The sequence below is a fragment of the Hyperolius riggenbachi genome, chromosome 4 (genome assembly GCF_040937935.1).
Source record: "Hyperolius riggenbachi isolate aHypRig1 chromosome 4, aHypRig1.pri, whole genome shotgun sequence".
Taxonomy (NCBI): domain Eukaryota; kingdom Metazoa; phylum Chordata; class Amphibia; order Anura; family Hyperoliidae; genus Hyperolius; species Hyperolius riggenbachi.
Genome location: NC_090649.1, coordinates 467,935,428 through 467,957,229, shown reverse-complemented (window position 1 = coordinate 467,957,229; position 21,802 = coordinate 467,935,428). Strand labels below are relative to the sequence as shown.

Sequence of the window (21,802 nt, the reverse complement as noted above, 5' to 3'; positions counted from 1 at the left end):
TATATACAATTTCTAGCACCAGTATTGCAACAATAATCATAATACATATGAGAACAACAATAGTAATAGTAAAAACTGGGCTTTAGTGTGTTTAGAAGCATGCACTGTAGAGCCCATGCATTACACAGAATCAGCGGGATAAATGGCATATAAAGCAAGTAGGCTAATTTTAGTGAGCTGCAGGAGGAAAGTTTGGAGACATGGATGAGAGTGCTGTGGGTAATTAGCAGAGTAAATGACATTTCAATCTGCAGGAATGTTGCTTGCAGCCCTTTCCCTTGCTGTTTTGGAATATTAAAAAGTTTGATCCAAGCTAATGCCTTAGTGTGATTGGATGACATGCAGACAGAGTGGGTAGACACTCATAGCAGAAGAAGCTGCCATAGACTGCAATGAGAAGGAGGTGTTTCTGGGTGAAGGGGAGAGGTTGCATCCATAGGCTGGGCTTGCAGCCAATGATAGAGGAGGGGGGAAACTCTTGTACAGTGCAGAGTTGCAAAGTTACAGGGAAACTTGTGGCTCTGTACAGAACGCTGAGCCTGAAGTGTGTAGACACAGTCCAGGACTAGAGACTCCTCTTGACCAGCTGTTTCTTTGGGGACCAGTGTGCTGAACTTCACAGGGAAGGACCAGTGTGTGGGTGACAGATCGGCAGACATCAGTCATCCTTATTACAGTCCAGGAGCAGTGTGTGGGTGATCTCCAGCTAGCCTCACAACAAGGAAAGAAAGTGTTGGCATTACAGACACCAGGACCAATCCAGAAAAAGTACCCGACCTGGCCCAGGGTCCCTGTGATCAGGTCAGGCTGAAACATGTATGCCACTGGGCTGGCCCCCTTTTATGCAGCATCTCACTTTAATCTGTGGTCTGCCTATTGTTCTGGGGCTACAGGTGGAGGGGGAGCAGGTTTCCCCCCTCTGGACCCTGCTAAGAAGCCTTCCTTTTGCATTGCTGATATCCTCCATGTCGGGGACCCTGACAGCCCCCCAGGATCATCTGCTCTGACAGCTGCCCACATGGGCATACTGCATGCCGCTCAATACCAGCCAACTGGCTCCCCCTTGAGGCCCACCCCTGTCACCCCAGAATCTGCAGCTGCTGGATTCCACCCAAGGCTATCCCCCCTGTCTCCCTACCAACCTCATCCGGGAATTGGGGTTTGCATCAACTCCAGAGGGCATCATGGCAGCTCCCAACCTGCCCCCTCCAGCAAAGATCTTAAGTTTGGAATTGATCGGATCCTTTCCACTGAGTTTGACCCCAAGGTGAAAGAAAGCAACACCTTGAGAGGTAATATGCCTTATTAATACCTAACTTGCACATATTATTGGTATTTTATTATTTTTCAAATATTGTATTTATTGTTAGGACTTTTCTTTTAAGGTTTGTTATATGTAATTATTTTTTAAAAGTGGATTTTTATGTGTTGACAGATAATAACAAAAAGCACAGGAATATATCCATGATTATGTTATATATTATGTATGTACATTTTATAATGATACTTTTTGCATTGATAATAAAAGCTGGTAGTAATTAAAAAAAAAAATATTTTTTTATTTTTGGCTGGTATTTCTGGCTAGCATGTGTAATATGTCAAGCAAATAGTAAATTAGATGATGTACACACATTTCCATACATAATTTACAGTTGTAACAATATTTCAAACTAATCCATAATCACTACATATATTTAGCATAAAAATATACCTTATATAGAAAATTGGTGCTGATAATTTCATTTTAAATGGCTAGTCATATAATCACACTTGCACACTACTAGACGTGAAGAAAAATAGTATCATTAGCTGAAAATTTTATAAATCTGGCCAGCAACTGACGAAGAAAGAAAAAGAAAAAAAAAGAAACATCAAATATATAAAACAGCAATATAATTGTATTTGCAGTTGTAGTAAAAGAAAGATACAAACAGAAATTTGTAGATGCAATAATATTCCATGATGATGCAATGGTCCTACAGGCAACACTATATGAATATTGAGACATACCGGTACATTACTTCCTTTATAACATGTATTAAAAACTAAATAATAATAATAATAATATAATAATGTAATTTTAAATGGTACAATGTAGTTCACTGAAATTGTCATTGTGTTCAATATTCTTTACACACATATCATTGTTCCATATACTTACACAGTAAGTATTTCCACAGTCGCATGAATAACTACTGTAAGAAATAAGAAATATAATTACTATAAAACATTTAAAATATATAAATAAGTATTTGATATAAATGTTTAATATATCTATAACATTTACATGCTCAGATGGGATAATCTTTCACACGGATTGCTAATAGCATGTGATGTTTGGTATTTAAGATTCTAAACTGCATTTTATGTACATTTTTACAACAGGTAATCTCCATGCATTACTATTTAAATTGTGCTCATTTTGGGATTTCTGTGTTTGCAAAATGAAGAGAAGTTGAAAGCATTACAAATGCAATGCTGGTATTAATGTAAAACAAGCATGTACTACAGCTGTACAGCTGTCAGGAGAATATTAGAAATTATTACCAGTCTCTGATATGATAAAAATAAAGAATAAATAAGAAATATATATATATATATATATATATATACACACACACATATAATAATATGCATTACCATTATACAGTAGGATAATTTTAGCCAGAATTCAGGCAACCTTAAAAACATTACTTAAAAGAGTAACAAGAAACAAAATCGTTGGATCTGATTTTTTTATTTTATTCTGCGGAAGCAAATTTAGTTTTATTTACTTTTTTTAAACATCCAGAGAAAAACAAATATGTTTTTTTGTTTGAAATTAGCACATTTATTAAGCTAATGTAAAAAAAGTTCCCTTTCAGATTTATTTAGCAGCTTTTATTTCCAATATATACATAAGAATTGAGGTTAAATATAAATGTGTGCATAGAAGGTAATTCTATGCTTTGAGTGTATGTAGAAATTTGAGTTGTTGTCAAATGCTAGAGAAACAGGAAGTGTCATGGTATGTTTATATAAGTAAAATTGGATCGTTACTATATTAAGATGTAGAGTACTTATTATAACATATTACTAATTAGAATAGCGTATATCTCTTGTCGGATAGAATTTATAAAAAAAAAATTGATATGTACCTGATATTTTTGTGCAGGGTGGGATGTTAAACTGTATTTAAGTTACAATAAAGTGTTGTAGGTGTTTATGTAGCTCGCAGTGCTGTTTGTTTTGTTTTATGTTAAGTGTTGCATTGTGCAGATAGAATGCAGAGTTAATAAATGGAGCAGAACGTTCCATTGCGCACAGAAGATAGGACTGCTTTGTTGGTACTGGTATAGATTCTGGCATGCCAGCAAGTACAGTTGGTTCTATAACAGATCTTCTCCTTTGTTGTGACCACAGATCTCACCTCACTGATCAGCTCAGACCGCCAGTCAGGGATCCATACCGTTCCCCACATGCAGTCTACAGCCAGCCAGTTCTTCGCCTCTCTAGAACCCCTTACAGATACCCCGTCTATCCTGGGGCAACTAAACAGCAGCCAGAGGAGCTCAGTGCAACAGCAATTCCAGGACACCTTCCCAGGTACTTCCCCCACCCCCTCCTGGCCATTCCTTCTGTAGATCACAATTCATACAACCTCAGGCACACACTGCAGTACTAATCAAATCAAAGATAGCTTTATTGGCATGACCAAGATTCATACAGGCATTGCCAAAGCAAGGGGAAATGGGGGACATGGACGGGGTGGGGTAGGGGTACAGTGGGTTAGCAGTTCTTGGACATTTTTAGATTTACAGTTCTTTTATGCTCCTCTCAGTCTGTGGCATGCTGTGAGCATAGTGTAGTGTGCAGCAATTGTCACTGTGTATTCCTCTTCTCCTAGTAGAATGTAGAGTTTTCATCTCATCTTCTAATAATGTGTGAAAGTCTGGAAATAGTTCCATCAATTTCTGAAAGAAGGTTTCCCTGGTTGCAGTGTATTTGGGGCAGTACAGCAAGAGGTGATACTCCTCCGCGAGGGTCTTCTGCTTACAGGGTTGGCATAGTTTACTCTCCCTGGGTTTGTATGTCTGTCTGACTCCCATGCTCGATTTCGAAGTTGTGGGCACTCAGTCTGTAGACACTCAGGACTAACTCGCTGAGAACACGAAACTATGAAACACAGTGACAACATTTCAACTCCTAGAATTGAATATATTTCTCATAATTGTTTTCCGTATTGAATGAATATGCTTTGAGCATTATTTCTGAGTGCTGGTGTAGTTTTTCTTGCACTCCCTCCCTTTAAAAAAACAATCCAAAAACAAAACAAAAAATACACTGCTAAATAAAAAATTTACTGAATAAGAATATGGATGAGTAAAACTTTTTTATACCATAACACTTTATTATGTAAGAAAAAAAACCCACATATAATACAAAAACACAAGTAATAATTTATGTCATTAGACTGCATTTAATTGTCTATGGGAACATTATTATGATTATTACATTAAAGTTAATTGCGTCAACAATTATGCTGCTGTTTCAACATCCTTTCAAACGACTCTCTTGTGTTTGAATTTTGACGCTAAAACAAAGTATTTGACTCTGTGAATGTAAGATTGCGCAGAATAGTTACTTTATAATATACTATAATACAGTCCCTCTATCTCTCGCCCTCCCTCTTTTTTCCCCCCATCCCCCCCTTCCCTTTTTTCTCCCCACCCGTTCCTCTATTCATCTAGCTCAATATTGCTTTAAATGGAGTAGTGGCATAGACATACTGCAGAGCAAGTTTCGATCTGTTTTCATTTTTAAAAACAAGCTCCCATTAACTTAATAAAAAATGCGGTAAATCCGCTGCAAATTTGCCACAATCGCAAAAAATGTTTTTTAAAAAAATCGTGATCGCTGCAATTTTGCCGTGCTTTTACTGCAATTTTAATGCAAGTCAATAGGAGTGTGTTTTTTATTAAAAAGAAATAAAACAACAACAGAAAAGTGATTTGCAGTGTGCCTCTGCCCTAACACTTGCAAATCACTCTATATTTCTAGTTCCTTTTTGTTCTACACAAATAATTATTATATCGACCTCCTGGCTGGAGATAAAATAACAGCTGTTAGAAAGTTGTTCCTTCTTTTTCTTACTTAAAGCAATTCTGCACTGGCTCAGTAGTAGAGAAGTTGTTATAGTTCTGTCTATACTGTCTATTCTCTTCAACTGTTGAATCTCTGTCTGTTCTAATGCTAATAATTCCTACTTGCATGCAAAGGTATTGCAAATTGTATGCCGCTTGGAACTGAGCTAATCAAATTCAAAAATAAATTAGCATATATTGCAGAATTATTAGTATTGCATTGGCCATACCTTCTCTACTCTTTCATCTTATAGTTGAAGGCTAAGCTGCTGTGCTGACTAGTGGGTGGCAGTAACCCATAGCAACCAATGCAAGTTTATGTTTCCACTTCATCCAGAATGAAAAATACTGTTGCAGTTTGTGCATTACTAGCTGCTGTTAGAATATAATGCTATGTACACCCGATGCCATTTCCCATCTGATAGAGTAGACAGGCCAAATCGATATTTTTCCATATGCCCAATCTTCCCCCATAATTGGGATCCATTTTGTGCAGTAGTGATCTGAAAATCAATCCTGTTATTAATCGGGAACCAATCGGACATGCAGAAAATTAACGATGTGTGTACTAGGTATAAGGTATAAGTCTCTGCAGACTTGCAGGTCTCCCTAGGCCATCATCTCATGATGTTGTCTGTCTCTGTTCACAGGCCCGTACGCTGTTCTCACCAAGGACACCATGCCCCAGACATACAAGAGGAAGAGGTCCTGGTCCAGGGCTGTCTTCTCCAACCTGCAGAGAAAGGGGCTGGAGAAGAGGTTCGAGGTACAGAAATATGTTACCAAACCAGACAGGAAGCAGTTGGCAGCCATGCTGGGACTCACCGATGCCCAGGTAAGAGGATGACACATCACTTGCTCTGTCAAGTGGCCCATCTCTATATCTTTCCATCATTTTACATATCAGAGCTGATAAAGAACCTTTAGGGCCCATTCTCACTTGTAAATGCAAAACGCTAGCACTTAGCGGGTGATTTTACCGCAATTAGCGCCGTAAAATCACTGTACACTCTTGCAATCCCCGAGCGATTGCAATCAGTGCTTCTTGAAGCACTGTACCGCGATCACTCCAGAATCTCGGCAAAATGCTACATGCAACACGTTTTGCAGTTGCCAGTAATAGCAAATCGCCTGCGATCGGTGGCAATCGCTGCAGTGAGATCACTGCCATGTAATTTGTATTGCGGTAGCTCTTTAAAAAGTTAAAAAAAGTAATCACCTGCTAATCGCCCAAGTGAGAATGGGCCCTTACTTCCTCAAACATGTTTGGTGTCATACTACAATTTGCCCAGAATTAAATAAAAAAGACTTCTTGTAAAAAGTCATGAAAAAAATTGGAACATTTGCAATGCAAAACAGATTGAGGGATGCAATATGTTCTCAGGGAGTTCCAAGATGATGCAATAATTATTTCCTGTTAGTTGCGGCCTCATTTTCTGATTACAGAATTATGACATACTTAGCTTGGAGGTTTCTACTTTTTTTATATTATCATTTCTACAATTGCCTCTACTGTACACACTACAACAACAATACAAACAACAACAATGAATAACTTTAATAATAATCCATATGTCTAAGAGAGTTAAAATTATTACAGCAGAATCTGTCTATCTTTGCAATACTTATCTATCTAAAAAAACCCTCTATTTTAAAACTCTCATACTTTTTGCTTCCTTGTGTTGGTGCCCTTATTTGACAATGGGCCATATCCTTTTAACTTTTCTCCACTTATTTGAATTTCGGGAGCCATGGAAAATCAGGTGCAGGAACAGTACCTATAATAGAATAAATTTACAGATACTCTACTACTTAACCTTTTGAGCACCGCCGTTGGTATATCCTATGCCGCACTTGTGGCTGTCTAAGCCTGATGCAGAAATAGGATTTACGCCGTCCGCCATTTCCGCTCTCCTGCCAAGATCGTGCGCACCTGAGAGGGGAGATTAAGCTGTCATATGACAGCTGACATCTTCCCCAGTGATCAGAAGCCATTGCAATTGGCTCCTGATCACGTGACCACTACGATCGCCGGCGGATCGTAGTGATCACCATAAGAGCTGCGGCGGTAGGGGCGAAAGAAGAGGATCCACTTACCTTACTGACGTTCCCCTGGTGATCGGCGCTCCACACCGCTCTGGCCAGCATTCACGCTCGCTCTGATGTAAGTGCAGGGTCCCGGCTTAATGACGTCATCAAGCCGCGTCCACAGCTGCTCATCGCTGGAGCCTGGGAGGTAAGTAAAGGCTGCTGGCTACAGGGGGGGACACCTGACTACAAGAGGGACACCATGCCCAGCTAGCCCTACCAGAGATGCGGCTGCCTGACCCCCCCAAACATGCCCCCCCATGCAAAATCACCTGGTCCTTAATGGGGGTTAGGTAGCCAGTCCCGAAAAGGGTTAAAGTGTTAATTTTCATTAGTAAAATATTGGTAATTGTTACCGATATTTTGCTCCAGCTAAACCTAATGCTACTCTCACACAGAACCCTCCACTACCGATGCCCATGGCCGGATTTCTGGCAAGGCCACATAGGCCATGGCCTAGGGCACCAGATAAACAAGGGGCGGCCTGCACACATGGGGCATTATTTGCCGGGCATTATTTGCAAGTGTCCAAACAAATGAAAGTGGTCAGGATAACTGCACTATTAGTACCAGCTGGCATCTGCCTGTGCTGTGCTACAGGCAGCTGCAGTCCGTTAACCAAACGTTTGTGAACAGTGTGTGACTAGCAAAAAGCCAGACCTTGTCCAATGACATAGCAGCAGCTCCAGGCAGTTACAGAAGGCTGGGTCTCACACACTTGGTGTGGGGGATGAAAGGACCAGGGACAGCACCAGCAAATAGCACAGAATACAGAAAGCAGCCTCTCACAGTACCCATTTCTGAATTATTGATTGGCCAGCGCTGTTACCCTGGAGACAGCAGTGGGTACAGGACTTACTTTGACGTGTTGCTGACCCCACCTAATGTCCAATTGTGAGCCACTTTTGACTATGTGTGTATGGTGGAAGGCTCCTACCACGCCCATCACCTGTAGATCGCTTGATTGACCAGTTCCCCCATGTGACATGATTGATTCACTTCACGTTGCCATGGAGACCTCGGCACTAGCCCCAATAGTGGACACCATCGGCCCAAAATTTTTTTGATGGATGTGTGTGGAGAGAGGTGGTAGGAGACGGTTGGGGCGGCTGGTAATAGTCGGCCTTGGGCGGTAAGAAGTACAAATCCGGCCCTGCCGATGCCTAACCCTAACCCCCCACTGGTAATGCCTAACCCTAGCCGTCCCCTTGCATAAACTCCCTTCCAAACACCTAACCCTATCTCCCCCCCCCCTCTCCACGCACACACCCTACCTGATACCCTAACTTAACCACCCCCCCTGCACAAAAAAACAAAAAAAAGCCCAGCAAAAAATGATAATTACCAAGTGCCGCCTGGTGCCCAAATTTTCCTTTTTGGTGCCGACTTGCTGATGTTTTTAATTAAAGTCTATGGCGGCGCCTGATTTGTCCAGAAGCCACATGCGCCCAATCTGCCTACTGATACTCTTTTTTCCTGAGTTTTCACCATGGAGGTAATTTTTCATCTTACCTAAAAGAGTAACTTAGCAATTGTTAAAAAACTAAAAAGTAGGTAAAAAGGTAACATTAACCACCCTGGCGTTAAAATTGCCAGTGTTGCGGCGCAGCGGTCTTTTTTTTTTTTTTTAAATTATGTAGCTAGCCTAGCGCTAGCTACATGATAGCCACTGTGCAGCGGCATCCCCCTACCCCTTCTGATCGCCTCCGGCGATCAGAGCAAACAGGAAATCCCGTTCAGAACGGGATTTCCTGTTTGGCTTCCCCCGTCGCCATGGCGACGATCGGGATGACGTCATTGACGCTATCCACGTCATGGCGTCGGAGGGAGTCCCGATCCACCCCATAGCGCAGCCTGGCGGTGATTGGCCAGGCTGTGCAAGGGGACTTGGGGGGGGGCTGTAACGCGGCGGGTAGCTGCGCATCGGCGGCGATCAATCACAACACGCAGCTAGCAAAGTTCTAGCTGCGTGTTTTTAAAAAAAATTGTGAAAATCAGCCCACCAGGGCCTGAGCAATCCACTGCGGCGGTCACGGACGAGCTGAGCTCGTCCATACCGCTAAGGTGGTTAAACTCATTTTATGCAATTTCTTGCTTGGTGGGAGCTTTAAAAGTATTTATTGATAAGGTTTGAAAATATCTACTCCAAAACTCTGGAGAAAAGTTAACCTCCTTGGTGTTCAATCTCCCCAGTATTTCTGTGCAAAAAGTGATCTAATTTATTTTCATAACCTTTTTTTTCCTGTAACTTGCCAACATGTGTCAAGCAAGGGTCTAGTATACAGTGCAGGAGAGTATTGATGCGTATGCACATCAATACTGTTCACAGTATGTTTTGTATTGACGTGTATAACCGTCAATACCGCTAGGGAGGTGGTATGGCCCATTATCTATTTGCCTATGCATCTGTCTGCGACCCATATTTAGTTAACTTCTCTCCTTAGTTTTCTCACAGGAGATGTTTCCACAACTTCTCTCAATAAAATAGTTTTTAAGCAAGAAAATGCTCAAAATACATTTGATGTTACTTTTTTTACCTACTTTTTTTTAGCACTTTTCTCCGTTTTTGTTAGTTGTTGAAATATATTTTGTAGTTAAGATGAAAACTACCTACTTGGAGAAAACTCAGAGGAAGAGTTAAATACTAATTGTGCACACATACACTTCACACAGTGTACGAAATGTGGGGGCATAAAATGTCTTTCTGCTGATGAGAATGTCACAGTATCAAGAATCGGTCGGCACCACCGACAGTATTATAGCTCTTTTATTTAAATGGCAGCAATATTGCTGCCATTTAAATAAAAGTGCTATAATACTACCGGCGGTGCCGACAAGGATGAGCAGAAACTAAGCCAGTGCGAATTTACGCATCGTAGTTTTCATCTACGCATCGTAGTTTGTAGGTCAAGGTTCAAAACTACACTTACGAATTTATGCATAGCGAAGTACCGCTACACGTACCTTACGCCCGCTATGCGTAGTTAACATGTGTATTGCGTAGTAAACTACGAATGCGTTACTCGCGTCTAATTTCCCGCGTGCGATTGTATGCTTACAAATTTACGCATTGGAAAGGAAAATGTACGCATAGAAGAGTTCCCGGTATAAGCATTTAAAAAGAGCAATTAATGCGTAAAATTTTCTGCATGCAAGCATAAGCATAGCATACACTACGCTTCACACTACGCGTAATTACGTATTTTAACGCGTAGTCTACGAAATGCATACAAAGCGAATATTTTATTTCGAAGCCGTAGTTTGGCGAAGCGTAATTGCGTAAAACTACGTGTAGTTCCAGCGTAGCGAAGTTGGCTGACTACGACCATCCCTGGGTGCCGACCGATTCTTGATACTACAGCTGTTGCCCCTGGAGGCACAGGGGCTGGGGTACTGGCACGCCAACAGTTCCAGTGGGTGCTCCTCCATACCGTTGTGTACAGATGAGAATGTCACATACATACTTAACCATCTTTTCAAGAAAGGCTAAAGCACACTGACCATTTGAGCTTTTTTTGTAATGAGATGCTTCCCAGCAAGAGATTAATTTGTTAAGCAGCATGGGGTTAAACAACCACCAGAGCTCTTTCCTCCTATAGCACAATATTAGCCAGTGTCACACAAACTTTCACCCTGCTGATATACTGCAGAGTCCCCCCCCCCCCTTTTTTTTGTACGCTTTTATTTTCCACCTAGGTTAAATATTTAATGAACTGATTTGTTATCCCTATGTGTTCTGTATATTTTAGAGCATCTTTATTCCTCAGTTGCAAAAAAATTAGATTTTTTTTTAAAAAAAGCAGAAATGCTGATACTTAATATTACAAAAAAAATTAACATAAGCACATACATTAGGCATAGTTGATGGTCCAGGCATCTCATAAATAAACAGAATTACCCCAAAAGATGAACTTTTATTGTGTTGAATAAGCTAAACACACCTTTGCATTAAAAAATATAATATTTTACAGTTGTATTCTTGGGGAGCAAGAAGGGGGGGGGGGGGGGAGTCTTGTGTCTTGTATAAAAACAAATTATTCTCCTTTAGAACTTATATAATTTGCATGGGTGTTGCATGTGGTTTAGGCAATGTAATAGTTTAGGCAATTAGTTTACTTTTATGTTAGATTTTGTTGGGTCAGGCTTTATGCAGATTCAAGAATTAAAGAGGAACTTCAGCCTAAACAAACATACTGTCATTAAGTTACATTAGTTATGTTAATTAGAATAGATAGGTGATATCATTTTTTACCCACCCTGTTTTAAAAGAACAGGCAAATGTTTGTGATTCATGGGGGCTGCCATCTTTGTCATGAGGGCAGCCATCTTTTTGGTTGAAAGGCGGTGACAAGGAGCAGGAGAAACAGTTCCTGTGTCCTGATAACCCCTCCCAGCTGCACACACTAGGCTTCAAATGTCAAATTCAAAATGTAAAAAAAAAAATTTGCACCAAAACAGCAGAACGAGAGCAACAACATCAGAAATCCCATCATGCTTTGCACAGCATCAGGGGAAAAAAGCCCGGGCAGTTTTCTTCTGTGCAGCTAAAAATGAGGCTTGTATAAGAGAAACAAAGTTCTGATGCTGTGAAGCTGTTAAAGAAACACCAAGCCTTTTCAGTGCTGCTGAGTTGATTTTTAGTCCGGAGGTTCACTTTAAGGTATGTTACCTGAATGGGTCATTTTTGATTTTTGGTCAATCACCATTTTTGTTTGTGAGCTCTTACTTATTACCTAGTTCCTGACATCACACTGTGGGATCCTTGATGCAATTATGGGAAATTTCAACTGCCTAGCAACCAGTATCTCCCAGTGGGCATATGTATAGCTTTAGAAAAAAACTTTTAAAAATGTTTTTAGCCTATTGCATTGCCGGGGGGTGTGGTTATAGGTAATGGCAGTTGGTGCTGTCTGTTTTTTTCATGTCTGCCAGTAGTAAAGATGATGATGTGCAGGCTGATTGTGGACCAAACAATATGAACAAATTACATGGCAAATATCAATCATCCATCACTTACCGATTTCTCTTTAACTTTGCAATGCATTGATTTATTTTTTTCCCCTTTTGGCTACAGTTCCTCTTTAAGTCTTGTTGCTATGACATGACTTTGACAACATGCTTCTGTATTTTTTTTTTTATTATTTTATTTATCAAATTACTATAAGCTTTATTTTATTTGTATCTGTGCCTGTGTAAATTATTATAATAAAAATGTAATTATGATTATGTAGTATTTATATAGCACCGACATCTCCCCCAGCTCTGTACAGAGTATATTTGTCTTGTCACCTAAAGCAGGGCTTTTCAAGCCTGTCCTCAGTACCACCAACAGTGCATGTTTTGCAGAAAACCACAAACATGCACAGGTGAGGTAATTAGTGTCTCAGCAGAGCTGATTAACCACTTCAGCGGATTTCCACAAAACATGCACTGTTGGTGGTACTTGAGGACAGGGTTGAAAAGCCCGGACTTACAGGTCCAATATTGTGAAAATTGTTAAAAAATTAAATACATGTAGACATGTAGAAATAAGAAGTATGTTTCTTCCAGAGTAAAATGAGATATAAATTACTTTTCTCCTATGCTGCTGACACTTACAGTAAGTAGTAGAAATCTGACAGAACCGACAGATTTTAGACTAGCCCATCTTCTTATGGGGGGATTTTCTGGGTTTTGTTTATTTTCAAAAGCATTTAGTGAATGGCAGTTGCTCTGTTCAACTGCCAAAAAAGTTTGCAGCAAGCACGGAAGCTGGCCAGCATCTTTGCATAATTCCTTTTCAGGCAGTGTCTTTATAAACAATAAAACCCTTGCTGAAAATCCCCCGTGAAGAAATGGACTAGTCCAAAACCTGTCGGTTCTGTCAGATTTCTACTACCTACTGTAAGTGACGGCAACATAGGAGGAAAGTAATTCATGCCTCATTTTACTCTGGAAGACACATACTTCATATTTGTATATGTCTACTATTTGTGTATTTTACATTTTACAATGTTTTGCCATAGTGGCCCTTTAAAAAATACTTTTTTTATGATATCTTGGTATAAAATGAACTATCACACCAGGCATACAAATACATTCCTTAATTCAGCTAGTTGTGATTTTCTAAAGCTGAAAAAAAACCAATGATATTTGTATAGTACAGTTGGAAAAAAATATGGCCTTCTTTGTGGTCTTCTAGTGACTGTTACAGGAAAATGGAGTGATTTTTGTTGTATTGTACATTGCGAAATGCAGCTCCGAGAGGGAAGTGAAAATCAGTTTTTTCACTTGTTTAAACGGATTCATCAAACATAAGGATGAATAAGGCCATAGATTGGGGCTGCTTTATGTATTGTGGTCGGAGTGAAGCAAGAGTCTGGTTTGCTACTGAAAAGGATTTGGATGTTTCAGACAAAAAAATAATTCTTTGGTCTTGCTCAATGTGATGAGAAACGTAAAACGAGGGGGTAAAAAGGGAACCAGTGGTCTCCCTCCCCCCCTCCCCCCACCTTCTATAAAATACATACTTCTGCTTTACTCCTTCTTTGCAATTTCACATAAACTGACTTGACCAGCTATATATATATATTATACACTAAAAAAAACTGATTTAGGTTTATATAAGAAAAAAAAAACCTTATTTATACATAAATATCCTTCAGTATGGGCGTGACAATAGCCCCTGCAACCTCTGCAATTACAGGGGGGCCCAGGGGCTTTGGAGGCCCTGCTCCTCCCATCGGCATGCAGAGCAGCACAGGGAGCGTTATATTTACCGGCTTCCAGTGTCACACATCTCCATACATCGCAGCAGCGCTCTACGCTGCCCTTGGCCAAGCTCCCAATCACATGACGGGCATGGGTCATGTGATAGGGAGCCAACTAATGGCAGCGGAGAGAGAGTGTTCTGTGTATGGTGGGTGCCTGTCTGGTCCCTTGGGGGGACTATGGACCAAGAGGGCCCCATGCAATCTTTTTTTGCAGCAGGGCCCCATACATGGTTATTACACCCCTGACCATATATCTATCTATATATATATATATATATAATTAATTTTCAGCTTCTAACTCATTTCTATAAGCTACTAGGCTCTCCGCAGTCTTGCTTCACCAAATATCACTATTCAGCACTCAGTACACCCATTTTTAGAGCATATGCTACATGCAACCTGCACGTTACTAATGAATGATCTTTTCTGCTGGTCTGCCATAGTCATCTCTTCCCACCCCCGCGTACAGACTTTCTCACGGGCTTCTCTCCTCCTCTGGAACTCTCTCCTTAAATCTGTGCAGCACACTTATAACTTGGAAATCTTTCATTCCAACCAATAAAGTCTCCTCCAGACTAAAGCCTGGTACAAACATTATAATTGGCCAATGGTCAATCATTGACCAATATTACCACCTCCATGTAGTATAAGGGTTTACCATTGCCCTCCTGTGCCCTAGCCTTGGGCACAGCCTCGGGCACAGAAGGGCAACAGGGCTGACAGTTCTTGCCACCAGCTCATAAAGATGCATCCCCCGGCTACAGCCAATAGATGATGTTGCTATGGAGAGGAGTGATGATGGCACAGCGCATGGTGTAGCAGCTTACGGTGGGCTGGATAAGAAAGGGAACAATGTGCCTGGCTGTTGCTTAAAGATCAGGCCATTCGGGCCATTTTGGCAAAGAACGAAGCATGTGAACCAAGCTTTAGAATACCTACCAGCCAATAAAAAGGCTAAGCCCGACATCACAATGGCCGTCCTCTAGGATAACATCTATGCTTTAAAGTTGTGCCTAAAACTATTAACCAAGTCTCAATTTTAGAATTGTACTTTTAGAGAAGACTTCCCAGCCAGAGTTATTTATAAGTGCAATGTAATTACTGTCTTCTCCTGGGGACAATATTGGTCTGTTTAGGCTTGAAGCGGGACCAGCTGGTGTGAGTTTATCTGTGTGCAGCAGCAGTTGTGGCTGGGAGATTGTTATCAGGCCTGCTCACAACAATGACCCACAGAAAGCTGCCAGCATTGTAATGTCTCTTTTATGTCCACGTCCTGTTTTCACTGGACGTAAAACACCTGCCGAACTGAGATGACTTCGCTCTAAACTCGCCCATGAGGATCTGCTGGGTATAGATTGCTAGCTCTGAAGCATGGCTGGTGTCAGAAGGTCCAAAAACAAACAGGAGGACTGGGATTGGGCACTGAGTTCACTTCAATTGTCTTCTTTTTACATTTTTAACCTAAAAGTCATCAAATGCAAGACTTAATCCTCATACACACGCTCAACAAAAGTCTTTGGAAATGCACAATTATCAAACAACTTTTCTTGTTGAAACATTGTTCAAACAGCTGATAAGATGCAGCTCAAGTCAATCCAACTGTTGGATTGACTTGAGCTGCGTCTTATCAGTTGTTTAAAGAATAGCAAACAACTTATTTTGGTTGTTTCAACAACAAAAGTTGTTTGATAATTGTGCATTTAAAACACTTTTGTTGATCGAGGGGTATGAGCCTTTGTACAGTATTATCCAAAATCTTGCTACTGTCCCTTGCCCAAAAGTGGCCATACTCTTACAGATTTGACTATCTGATAGATCCCAGTCAGATCAAATCTGATCAGAGAGGTATCTATTACGTAAACATGTAAAAGGGGTGCCGCACTGCCGGGAAACTTGGGAGCACGGTACGTAAACATGTAAAAGGGGTGCCGGGAAACTTGGGAGCACGGTGAAGCTGAAAAATGGCTAACCATGCTGTGGCAAATTTCCTATTCCCCTTTCGAGGCGCCATGCAGTTGGAGTAAGATGCAATAGCTGGAAGCCGAATTGCGCTGTTTTTATCATAATTTGTGCTCTGACTTTTGACAGCACCCAAATTACTCACATTACGGCCTATGGCGACGCCCAAATGTCCTCAGCCACATGGCACCATTTTTACCTATTACTGCCTCACACTAGACATAGATTTTTAATAGATTTCAGCACGATTTAACAGAAGCATTGCACTGTTCGATTCAATGCAAAGCTATGGGCGGTCGATCTGCCCCCACTCCCGTCTGTCTGCTCATCGATATCTTCCATCTGATGCTATCAACCAATTTCATCTATTTGGGGTGAAAATCGATCAGACAATTAGTCAATTGGGCTGACGGGGCATCGATTTCTAGCGAATTCAATAAGGGTATGGACACCCGAAGGGTACATACACACATCTGATTTTGATTGGTCATTGATTTGCCACTGTTACCACTCCCTTGCTGTATGAAAGCTTACCTACACAAACTGTTCATAGTATTCAAAATCTGTTGGCCATCATACTACATGGAAGTACTAAAATCAGCCAATGATTGGCCAAATCAATCCTGAGGCCTGGTGCACACCAGAGGAGTTTTTCTGAGCGGTTTGAGTTTTTGAAACCTCCTGCTAATGCTATCCTATGTGTCTGTGCACACGGGAGCGATGAGGTTTTGTAAAAAAAAAAACATAGCATTACATTGGGAAGAGCTTTTGAAACCTTTAGCGTTTGGGGAGCTGGTGTGTCTCAGCCCTGAATGAGGTTCTCTGAGCACAATGGGTCCTGTAGCAGCAGCTACCCTTTCTTTTGCTTCAGTTACACCCACTGGTTCTGTAAGTTACGCTAATACCCATTTTTGTTTTCTTCCAGGTTAAGGTCTGGTTTCAGAACAGGCGCATGAAGTGGAGGCACTCCAAAGAGGCCCAAGCCCAGAAGGACAAGGAGAAAGAGGAAACAGAAAAGACAGAGGGCCCATGCCCCGGAGAGGGAGATATGGACAGAAGCAGCAGCCCCTACAGGACAGAGGGGGAAAGTGACAGCAGTGACTCTGAATTGCTGGACATGATGCCCAGTGACAGTGAACGGACTGAGATCCCCTCCGAACCCCAACAGACCAGCGTCATCAAGTCTCCATCTGCGTCTGACCTCTCCACGCAGCAAGCTGTCCCCTGTACAGAGCCCCCCACAGCACAGAGCCCCACTCTGCACTAACCCAGAGTCCTGGGAATGCTGAATGACTGACTGGCACAATGGCTAGTGTTATTAAAGGTCCTCCTCCTCCCCTCTGGACGCTTCTTTTAGGACACACTGTGAAAAAAACAAAAAACTCCCTCTGGGCAGACAGTCTACAATGGAAGACTGTTCCACTAGGGGTGTTTTGAGAGGGGTGTACAGCTGAGTGAGCTGCACATTGTAAAACATGTCTCCATAAAAGGTGAAGTGGAAACGACTCTTTGGTTTATGAAAAAAAACAAAAAACAAAAAGGGTTCATGATGATGGCCTTGCGTGACGGGGTAGAGTCACAAGTTAAACTGAAGAAATGTCACAGCTGTGATGCTATAGATGCCTTTAAGTGAATCTGAGCTGTAAAGACCATGGGGGCTTCCATTTTTAATATATTTTAAAATTCTTGGACAACCTCACTGGTTCAAATATTCCTCACTTCCGATAGTATCTTGTCTTTGGCCTTCAGTAGCACTTGAGTCACATCGGGAACCAGCATGCAGCCAGCAGGTGGCAGACTTGAGTCAGGTCCCCCATTCTGCATGCTGGTTCTCAACACTCGGCAAGTAGCATGTTTTTTTTTTTTTAAATAAAGATGGCAGCTTCCATATTCCTCTTACAGGTTTCATACAAAGCCGTCCAGCAGTGGATGGCTGTAAATTAAACATATCTCATGGCTTGCTTACCATGTCAACAGTGCTCCCCATTCTTGTAGCCTAAAAATAGGGATGGCCAACGCGATGTCAATAATTCTGCTGCTGCCTTGGTTCGGTCCATTTCCATGCTGTGTAAATTTGCATTAAATTAGCATAGCATCTACATCAACTCAGAATTATCAGCATCTCACTGACCACACCCAGTGTGACTTGTTGATGCTCTTTCATTTAGGTTGCCATTCTGTTTTCTGTCTTGGAAAGGAAGTGATTGGTGATTGATTAGTAAAGGTGCGTACACACATGCGATCGTTCCTCGATCCTTTCAAACGACGATCGTTTGAAAAAAAAGCAGCCAACGACCATGAAGTCTAACGACGGACGAGCTAGATCGTTCAAAACGAATGATCTAGCTTGGCGGATTTTTGTCAACGACGATCGTTTGCAAAAGTAGTACATCGTTGGAAACGATCGTTCGTACCAGGCTTGACATGCGCATTTCACTATTTCTCCATGGAACTTTTCATGTTTATGCACAAGCGCAATAGTTGCTTTTACGTGATGTAACGTTCGTTCTAACGATCTGATCGTTACACACCTTTTAAAACTAACTTTACTTAGGTCGTTCTTTCATCAATTAAAAGTTCGTTCGTCGTTGACAACGAACGATCGTTGTCGCATGTGTGTACATAGCTTAAGACTTTTATATGCCAGACAAAACACAGCAATGTGATTGGCTGTTGACGAAGGATTTTGCCACTCAGTGGAGCTCGGAGTACTATTTTGTGCATTGTTTCCAGCAGAGGTTGCGGTTAACTGTGCAGACCAGATGTACATCACCACCGTTGGCACTGCTGGACCTGATCATTATGGTACTTCAAGGATACAGCTTATAAGTACAGCGTGGTACACACCTTCAATTTTGATTGGCCAATCACTGACCAATTTTACCACCTCCATACAGTATGGGAGTTTATCTACACATTTTCAATATCTGCTGACCCTCATCCTGGAAGTAGTAAAATTGGCCAATCGTTGGGCAATCAAAATTGAAAGTACTGTATGTACCAGGTTTTATTCAGAAAATCTGGTCTGGATCTATTAAGGATTATCTGCTGTTGTGTGGCAAATTTTTCCTCAGATCATAGCAAGGACTGCTGTTTCACTAACCTTTAAAAAAAACAAAAACAAAACAACCTTTTGATATTCTCTGATATGACCCTTGTGAGAGTTTTGTTGCCTATTAGCGGATTATTCTTGTTAACTACTTTAGGACCACGGTTATTGAAATCTACACCCTGTTTTGGGGGCTCATGGCTGGTAGGGTGTAGATTTCAATCACCGTCCGCAGTGCGCATTCACCGTTTCCATGGATCCCCGCCAATCGCGCCGCTCACTGGCTCTGCCTGTCTCTAGCCAGGTGAGCCGGTCAAGAGCCGATTTCTTTGGCTCCTGGCCGTGTCTAACAATGTAAGCCGCTCCCATTGGCTTACATTGATAGACACTGTCAGGAGCCAATGAAAGCGGTTCCTGACCGGCTCACGTGACTCTGCTGTCATAGAGACAGCAGATACTATGTCCTGGGGATACCAGCATGTGGTGGTGACGGTGATTGAGGCGGGTATGCGCAGAGGCGTATCTAGAGGGGTGCAGGCATGGATCATGCCATGGGCGCCACAGCACCATCTGCCCCTGTGCTACACCCCATGCATCCCTGTAACTCAGAACTCAGATCAATGCTGTTATTTGGAGAACAAGGCTACTTAATTTATGTATGTAGGCCTAACTTGGCTTAGTGACAGAGGACAGAGAGGAAATAAGAGATATTTACAAAAAAGTAACTTCAGCAATATCCCAAGCCAAAAATCACAGGCAACCATAACACATGTACACGAGAGAAAAGCAGTTTTTAGAGGAAAAAGGGGCTCCGACAAGGGGTGGGGGCGCAATTTCAGTGTTTGCCATAGGCTCTATATTACTCAGATACGCCCCTGGGTATGCGCGGTGATTCATCGGGATTCCATCAGTATTGTACCAGTGGTCTCTGGTCTGATTGTAACAAAACGTGACTTGTCTTCTGCCAGATGGAATGGTGCCAAAAACGCTCACGCAAAGAAAGAAAATATTGTGATACGACAGCAATGGCAGCGCATCCCATGTCTGCAAATACTGTCAAAGTTTAAAGAGGCCCTGTAGTGACATGAATGTAGTCAATTATTCAGGAGACCCACTTTTATGGTAATTTTCCTCGTTTCAGCATCAGAAACACTTCCTATATCTATATATTGCTGTATATTGATATGTAGCCCGGCCCTCCTAGGTGTTTTACCTAGGCTGTTTAGCTATGCAAAATTCTCCTCCTGGAGCATTCATGGAAACCAGGTATATTTTGTACTGGCTTCAGAACTCTCAGTAACCAAACATTCCGCAGAGATCACCTGACAGGACTAAAGATGTCGCGACCTGTGAATAATTTCAGAATGTAAATCAGGGAGAGGAAAGATTTTACGGTGAGCAAACACTGTCTAAGGGGCAGTGCAAACCAGAGCGGTTCTGAAACGCTTGCAGGGGGAAAACCGCTTGGCTAATGAAAGTGACTGGGATGGAGCACACCAGAGTGGCTCGTTTTTTCCACAAACGCAAACTCGGGGGCTGCAGCAATTTTTAGATTTCTTAGTTGTTTCTGCCTCAATGTTAAAGTATAGGAGAGTGGAAAACCGCACTGAATAACGCTAGATCGGAGCGGTTTTCCAGGCATTTTTGTTACAGAAGCTGTTCAGTAACAGCTTTACTGTAACAATATATGAATATCTGCTACACAAAAACGCTGCAAAAAACACTAGGCATGTTTAGAAAACCTCTCTATACATGCCTAGAATCGCTGTGAAATCTGCTTCAAAAACCTCTAGAGTTTTGCCGATCTGCTGGAGGTTTTTGGTGTGCACTGGGCCTAAATCATTGAAAAATTAATATTGTAAAAAAAAAAAAAAAACTCACTACAGTTCCCCTTTAAAGTGACCCACTCACAGTGTGGCATTGTAGGAATCTGATTCCCCGCTTTTATATTGTTACCATGGTGAGGCTGTATCAGTGAGGCACAGCCGCTTGCCCTGTTTATTTGCCTTTTTATGCCTCTTATGGAATGTGGGGTGTCTCACTATCAGCACCTAGAACTTGATATTGATAACAACCACTCATAGAACTTACCCGATAGCACCTGTCAGTTATACAGGAAAAAAACTACAGGCTTTCTGAACTAGCACTTATGTGGAGGGGAAGGGGGGGGGGGGGGGGGGCAAGCATGCAGCTAATGTCAAATCTGACAATAATGTCAGAAACGCCTGATCTGCTGCATGCAGAGCTGGCACAAGGTCCTCCAGCACCCAAGGCTGAGACACCAAAGTGCGCCCCTCCATCCCTCCCCCACAGCCATCACACACTGATTGCTATTAGACTAAGAGGCGCCCCAGGGCCCCAACACCGTAATCTCTAGTTATCTGTCTGCAGTCACTGCCATGTATCCCCTTTTCTTATTTCTTTCTGCTTCAAACACAATAGGGGAATGATAGCTGAGTGAGTTGTGCGTCCCCTCTTACACTGCGCCCTGAGGCTGGAGCCTCTCTCTCCTCTGCCTCGGCCCGGCCCTTGCTGTATGCTTGTTCAGCGTCTTTGGCTATTAGCGGCAGAGAATCAGCAGGACAGCCAGGCAACTGGTATTGCTTGAGGCTAGATTCACAGTGGGACGTTATTGTCCTGCATTATAACGCAGGTTAATGCACTGCAATGTTAACCCTATGCAGCGTTCACAGTACAACGTTAAAATCGCATTGTAAATGTTGGGTTTATTGTAGCGCAATGCTGCAGTGTGTTACCTCTAAACACAGATGTTAACAGATACAGAGAGGCATACTTTTCATTGCCTGTGTGCTCCACTGTATCTGCTGTAT

At 41.9% G+C, this 21,802-nt stretch overlaps 1 protein-coding gene across 2 annotated transcripts; it reads left to right on the top strand.

Annotated features, from left to right (window-relative positions):
* The first annotated feature begins 543 nt into the window (after positions 1–543).
* HLX (H2.0 like homeobox) lies at positions 544–21,123 on the top strand. Of its 2 annotated transcripts, XM_068232877.1 has the most exons (4): positions 544–1,292; positions 3,403–3,585; positions 5,774–5,958; positions 16,848–21,123. In XM_068232877.1, the coding sequence occupies exons 1-4, from the start codon at positions 815–817 to the stop codon at positions 17,187–17,189; spliced, it is 1,188 nt and encodes a 395-aa protein (XP_068088978.1). In that variant the 5' UTR covers positions 544–814; the 3' UTR covers positions 17,190–21,123. The 2 variants fall into 2 exon arrangements, with proteins under 2 accessions (XP_068088978.1, XP_068088979.1); XM_068232878.1 differs by lacking the exon at positions 3,403–3,585.
* Positions 21,124–21,802: the final 679 nt, after the last annotated feature.

Excerpts from the sequence above, each read along its gene's own strand:
- HLX (XM_068232877.1), top strand. The coding sequence starts at position 815 with ATGTATGCCACTGGGCTGGCCCCCTTTTATGCAGCATCTCACTTTAAT. Across the intron at positions 1,293-3,402 it reads AGAAAGCAACACCTTGAGAG|ATCTCACCTCACTGATCAGC; the intron begins GTAATATGCCTT and ends TTGTGACCACAG. Across the intron at positions 5,959-16,847 it reads TGGGACTCACCGATGCCCAG|GTTAAGGTCTGGTTTCAGAA; the intron begins GTAAGAGGATGA and ends GTTTTCTTCCAG.